Consider the following 7,095-nt stretch of genomic DNA (forward strand, 5'->3'; position numbering starts at 1 on the left):
CGCTATTATATCTTAGAAATAAATATAGGGGACTTAAAATTCTAACATTTGGCTTTGTATGTTTTGGATATTTCCGGGGTTCCAAAAAACCATCCATGTTGAGAAATAGATTACAAATCTGGGTTTCAGCAAGTGAGCATTTATTGTCTAGTGCCCATATCATTCTCAGGGTTTAAACTAAGTAGTTATATCACAGACATTATGTAACTGTTTGGCAGTATGGAACTTGGGACAATAGTATCAGTGGGGCACTGCCATGGATATGTGCTTGCCAATCTATGTCTTATTGCACTAAGCAAGGCAATATCATGGTTGGTTATTGTAGCTATGATAAAAAAAAACATACTGTCTTAGTCCATTCAAGCTGCTATAACAAAAATACCGTAGACTGGGTGGTTTATAAACATAAACTTATTTCTTACAGCTCTGGAGACTGGGGAAGCTAGGATCAAGGCACCCAACTTGGTGTCTGGTGAGAGGGGCCTTCCTGATCAAGTTCTGTCAGCTAGATAGGAACTAAGCAGATATCACAACCGTTAGCTCACTCAGTGGTTAGGGAGACGGTCAGTCCCAGAAGGATGCAGAAGAAGTGGTCCCCTTGTGCTGAAGGCTCATGATTTCCACATGGAAATTATGACTCTCCCTTATTAGGGTTCTGTCGTCTTTAAGCTCAAATGGGTGTGGATAAGTAAGAAACCACCAAAAATTGCATGACACCGTAGTGCCGACAAAATGGGCTTTCTTGCCCTCCTGCCTGAGCTCAGAGAGCAGAGTGACAGGTCTCTGCAAACACAGTTACTCCGTGATGACAGAAGTGGCTATGATCTCCTTTCCTGACCACCCCCCGACCCATCCAGTCTTGACTGTGTGTCTATATCCCCTCCCATTTATCAGCAAAGGACTGCACCACCCTAGGACAAAAATTAGGAACTTATAGGTCATTCTGTAGCATCCCCTTCATTTCTCCTCAAAAGAGATATAAATCTGAGTGACCAAAGTGTCCTTTTGCAGGCCAATTCACTCCTGAGGCTCAAAGAACACATATGTCAGGGTGCGGCCATGCTAACTTGGGGTATCCAGTGCCCCCCAAGGACAGGCATCCTCAGTAAGCCTGGGGATGTCCTTGGCAAGTGTGGCTTTGAGATTCAACTTGTAGACAAGTCAGTTACAGAGATATAGAGGCTTAAAAAATACAGTGCAGGTAAACATCCTTAGAAGGCTGGTTATCCCAGAAGCTGTGGCTCTCTGTAAATACTCTCTCCTTATTCTCCTCTCAGGGCACACCAATTGTCCTTGGCCTTACAGGACATAAATTGATCCAAATGTGAGCCCCTCATTTTTGTATATCTGTTCAGCAGGGAAAGTAAGGGAAGCTAAAAGGAAAAGGTCTAGTTAAAAAAAAAAAAAAGGTCTAGCGTGTGTGTGAGTGTGTATGTGTGTATGAGTATACGTACATAGCAGCAAAACTCTTTATTCAAATGAAGCTTAAAATGGAACAGCGATAACTAAGATAAAAGCAGAACTGCTCAGAGAACACAGAGGTGGGGCTCCTCCTCTCCGGCCTTTGGTGGCTTCTTAGGCTTCTCTGCCCAACCCCAAGGAGAGAAAACCACTGGCTCCTGGTTGCCTTGCCAGTGGTGGGGTTTCTGTTCAGTTGTGGGACCAGGGGCTGTGGCTCCTCCCGTCCTTCAGCCCTCACTCGCTTGGAGAAAGACTCCCCAGGCTCCGAGTTTCATTGCCGTGGCTCAGTGGAAATAGGAAGCCAGTCCTACACCCCACAGCTCCTCTTCCCCATTTGGGAGGCTGAGAGTTGTGGCTTCCTGCAGAAAGAATAATGGGGAAATGCTTTTCTCAGCTGACAGCCACAAAACACCCGGAGGCTTCATTACCTCATTTGAGGCTGTGAACTCGTAGGAGGCACAATGTGGGGCTTGGGCTGTCAACAGGCCTGTGAACTGTGACACACTACGCTTTCTCCTAGCCAAGTATAACAAAATGGTAATCCTACCGGCAGTTCTGGTGTACCCAGGGGGAGCTCCTTCTGGTCCCTGGGCAAGGAGAAAAGCCACTGGGTTTTGGTAAGTGGTGCGGTGTGGGGGAAAGAGGCCTGGACTCAGAAACAAAAGTTCTGGATTCTCGTCATTCTATAATTACCCAGGGAAAGTCCACCCGACCCCCTAAGGGATCACTTCTCTGTGAAAGAAAATAGACTAGGTAATCCGCACATTCTCTCCGGATCTTAAAAATTCACAACATCTATGACCTTATAATATCGAAAATGAATTCCTAAAAAATAGTAGTTTGGCTAGGATGTGGTGTAGAAGGTGGAGCCTAGAAGCAGAGTTACAACAGCTACCATTTACTGAGCTCTTCCTGTGGTCCAGACAGCACACTCCACATGTTCTCACCTAGTGGCAGTGTGGAATAGGCACGGCATCTTCTCCTTTGCTAGAGAAAGGCTAAGACTAGTCTGTTCAGGTAACTTGCCCAAAGCACACTGCTAGAAAGCGGCAGAGCCCAAATGAAAAACTTGCCCGTGACCAAAAGACCGCTCACCTTTCCAGCTATCCAGCTTCCTTGGGAGCTAATCTGACAGTCTAATACTTGCTGAACCTGGGGATAATTGAAAGCTGACCATGTCTACTTTTCCCAGGAGTACCCTAAGGTGATCTCACAATACTTTCCGGGTTTACAGGACGAACAAGAAGAGTGCAATTCTCTCTTCAAAAAGCAAAGCCCAGAGCGCTGGGTGGCTCAGTTAGTTAAGTGGCTAAGCACCAAACTTTGGCTCAGGTCATGATATCACGGTTCACAAGTTCAAACCCAGCATCACTCTCTTTCTCTCTCTCTCTCTCAAAAATAAACAAACATTAAAAAACGGGGAGGGGGGGGACACCTGGGTGGCTCAGTCGGTTAGGAGTCCAGCTTCAGTTCAGGTCATGATGGGTTTGAGCCCCCCATTGGGCTCTGTGATGAACGTTTGCTCGGAGCCTGGAGCCTGCATCAGATTCTCTGTCTCCTTCTCTCTCTGCCCCTCCTCCTCTCGTGTTCTGTCTCACTCTGTCTCTCAAAAATAAATAAATGTTAAAAAAAAATAAAAAATAAAAAGCAAAGACTGAGAATGCTTTCAGACACCCAGCACAGACTCACATGTACTGTTTCCAGCCAGGGCTTTGAGTAACCTCCATGAATGAGGAACATAATCTCTTTGCTTAACTTAGAAGAAAAAAAAAAAAAAGCAAGAAAAGTTTGGGCAAGACATATTTGTATCCCCGGCACTGGGGGAGCATAATCTGAGAAGCCAAAGAGGCAAGGAGCCTCTGAGTGTGTGTTGCTGAGCTCAGCTTTTCTACTCTGAAGTCAACTCAGCTCTTTAGAGTTGCATAGAGCAAAGAACAAACGCATGCCCCACCACACCCTGTGTTCCAAGTACAGAGAGCACGTGACGTCAGAAAGGGAGTGACTAGGGGCAAGAGCCTGGCAGAGCGCCTGGCGGGAGGAGGTGACACTCAACTACAAAGCCCCAGCTTCTAACTGAGCCTGCCCCTACAGCAGGAGGGGAGAAGGAGCCCTGTGGATATTGTCGTGGGTCCTCTGCCTAGCCTCGCCTCCCCAAACCTTCACTTCCCACTGTGAAGTTCTCTAATGCAAGGGATTAGAATATGCTCCGCCTAGACCAAATCTACTCCAGAGGAAGAAACCGGAAGCTCCAAATTCTTCATGGATAATTGATGTCTCATCATTAGTACTATTGTTATTTTATTTTATTTTTTATTTTTAAAAAAAAAATTTTTTTTTTCAACGTTTATTTATTTTTGGGACAGAGAGAGACAGAGCATGAACGGGGGAGGGGCAGAGAGAGAGGGAGACACAGAATCGGAAACAGGCTCCAGGCTCTGAGCCATCAGCCCAGAGCCCGACGCGGGGCTCGAACCCACGGACCGCGAGATCGTGACCTGGCTGAAGTCGGACGCTTAACCGACTGCGCCACCCAGGCGCCCCAGTACTATTGTTATTTTAAAATAAGTTTATTTTTGGAGCAAAAATGAGCGGAAGGTTCAGAGGGCTCTTATATCTATCTCCTGGCCTCTGTGAAAGTTAGTAAAAGGAAACCTTGTTTAGCGTGGAGTCGGGAGGCCAGCACGGGTAGCTCTCACACCTTACCGCACTGTCAACTGCCTCCCCAAGAGAAAGAAATGGACTCGGAGCTTGGATACTATTTCACTATCCCAGCGGAAAGGATCAGTCTCTCCCTTTTGCCTGGCAACAGCTCACCCAATGAGAGACTATCACAACTCAGCCAATGAAAAGTCACTACACTTCCAACTCCCAGTTTACCCCAATGAATTTCTTGTTTAGAACGTCCTCCCCACGTCCCACTTTTCCTCTATAAAAGAGCCCTCCTCTCCTTTGTTCGTTGGGCTTGCCTGTGGTTTTGCCGTAACCTGCTAGTTGGGAATTGCAATTCTGTGCTACTCTCAAACCCGTTTCTGTTAGCAAGACAGCTGGCAGTTTTATTTTTGAGGTTAACATTACTTGGCCGTCTGAAGCAGGAAGAAGACCCCCCAACTCTGAGGCTGGTGAGCAAACAGGTGCCTGTACCCACAGAGGCAGCTGAGCTCCCTGCTTTCTCGCCCCCCACCCCCCCACCATGGGTTTGAGGGTAAGTTTTCTCCTCGATTACAAGCTTCATTCTCTTTTGTGTTCAAGCTCTCCAGGCCTGTGGCGAGCACGCTACGAAGACGCACACATGAGTTGTGTCTTTTTGACAGGGTCCGCTTTATTCAATCATAGAGCAAGGTTAGTATAACTGAAAGCAGGTGCAGGGTTCCAGACTCCATGAGATTATACTATGCATGTAACGTGGCTTCATACATGCCACATGAAGCAAAGCATAATACAAAGGCACACAACAAACGAGATACAATAAGGGGTAAGAGTTAACAAATCAAGTGTGAAGTCCGTCTGTGAGCTCGCAGTTGAGATGAGGCCAAGGTAGGGTCCGGGTCAGTTCTCGGTACTTACGGCTTATTATTTTCAGGCTGTTGGAGGATCTGTGTTATGTTCAGAGATCAATAGGGCAGGGCCTTTGGCGGCACTTGTCTTTCTGATGCAGCCAGACATGGAAGAGTCAGCGTCAGAGTCTGACAGTTTGCTGCAGAAGGTCCTTCCTTTTTAAAAGGGGTTTAATCAGTCTTGGGACTTTTCAGGTCTCTTCTGATTCTAGTGATGATCAGCTCTGGGTTCTTCCAGGCTCTCTTGGCTTTGCTGGTTATCGGTTCTGGATGCCATCAGCCTGTGCTGGTTTTAGTGATATCTGGTCTTAGCTGCAATACCTTGGCTGCTTATGCCACTGCTTGACATGAGTCATTGCTTGACAGGAGTGACTCCATCTTGTTCTCTACATCGCACCCGGAGATTCCTCATGACTAATCTTAAGGATCATTAAGGAATCAACTACATCTTTAACCAGATCAGCACTGTGCTTTTATTCCGCTAACTTGGATGAAGGCAAATCTAAGTCATCCAACCATGGTTCCAATGAAAATCAAACAAACTCAAATCAATCTCAGATCCTATGAAATGTCAACTGACATCATAAAATGAACATCACACTAAATAAAACAAGTTCTATTGCTTACAGTAAAGCAAAATTAAGGATTAAATCAGATATCAGTCAAATCAGGTTATAAAGTCAAATCGCAGTCAAAACTAAAACCCAAAGTCACATTTAATAAGAATTAAGTCAAGTAAGAAGAACCAAACTAAATCTGAATTTAGTATTAAGGTAAGTGAAATTATCTTAGTAAGTAAGTCCATTAAGGTAAGCTAAGAAATCAACAAAACAACCAAATGAAAATCATATTGTCAAGTATAGGTAGGTAGAAGTCCACAAATACATATGAGATCTTCATTATAGGCTCATAGAAAAGAATGGCAAAGGTGTGGTTAATCAGTCTTTTTGTAATTTTCCCTTCTTAAGCCTCAGGGTGCATAACATTATAATAGCATGTTCAATAAGATATGGAGCAAAGATAATAGCTAAAAGCAATGAGAAAGATTTCCTTAATGGATCTCCAAATATGGGTAGAGAAATAATTCCTGCCCACCTGTAAGTAATTTTAAGGGTTATACCCAGACCAGAACAAATATAGCCAGAACAAATCACATGTTGAAAAGGTTTTGTTAGCAATTCCAGAAAGGAATATTTAATATGTAAATTTTGGATCTTTGAGCTTGCCGAGTAGACACCATGAGCAAAGCTCACCCTCCTGAGTTGAAAAAATTTACGGACAAGAAATTACCATTGAAATTAAATGGTGGCAGACGTGGCCAAGGAATATTGCGGGGCTTCGATCCCTTTATGAATCTTGTGATGGATGAATGTGTGGAGATGGCAACTAGTGGGCAAGAGAACGATATTGGAATGGTGGTAATGCCAGGAAATCGTATCATCCTGTTAGAAGCCTTGGAACGAGTATAAACAATGGGTGTGTTCACCAGCAGACACCAACTGCTTTCACATGTCCCCTCCATAGCATCTGTTTTACTACAATATAAAAATCAGGTCATGCGTTTTCATATTGAACTTTTATGCTAAATAAACTTTCTTAATAGTCCAAAAATGCTTTCTCAGGCATTCTGAGCATGAAAAATTGAATGGTAGTTCTTATTCTAGTTTTTTCTAACACGAGCTGTTCCTGGTTGAGACTGATTTGTTCCAAAGCTTTAACGCATTAATACGGAAGAATCTGATTAAATGTGAGGCGTGACTAGGATGGCTTTTTTTCATCTTTTAATGGAAAGATAAAGAACCTGCAAACCTGAGCAGATTTCTTCTGAAACATTAACTGTAATTTTCAAAACTCTTGTAATAGTTTTGATGTACTCTGACTTTTCCAAATACATCTACATTCCAAGTATAGTGCAATTGAAATAAAACACAGGAAGTAACGATACAGTTGTTTATTTTGAACATAAACGGGGAAAATTTTTTTGAAGACAAGAACAGAAATAGAACTCTAGAGAAAAACAAAACAAAACAAAACAAAACAAATAATATGTAAATTTTGTGTATCTCTGTTTAATGCAGCT

At 43.8% G+C, this 7,095-nt stretch overlaps 1 protein-coding gene across 1 annotated transcript; it reads left to right on the plus strand.

Moving 5' to 3' along the window:
• The first annotated feature begins 6,253 nt into the window (after window positions 1-6,253).
• Window positions 6,254-6,484, plus strand: LOC125173554 (small nuclear ribonucleoprotein G-like). The gene has a single exon (XM_047872833.1). The coding sequence runs from the start codon at window positions 6,254-6,256 to the stop codon at window positions 6,482-6,484; it is 231 nt and encodes a 76-aa protein (XP_047728789.1).
• The last annotated feature ends 611 nt before the right edge of the window (window positions 6,485-7,095 follow it).

This window comes from Prionailurus viverrinus, chromosome C1 (assembly GCF_022837055.1).
Source record: "Prionailurus viverrinus isolate Anna chromosome C1, UM_Priviv_1.0, whole genome shotgun sequence".
In the NCBI taxonomy this organism is placed as follows: domain Eukaryota; kingdom Metazoa; phylum Chordata; class Mammalia; order Carnivora; family Felidae; genus Prionailurus; species Prionailurus viverrinus.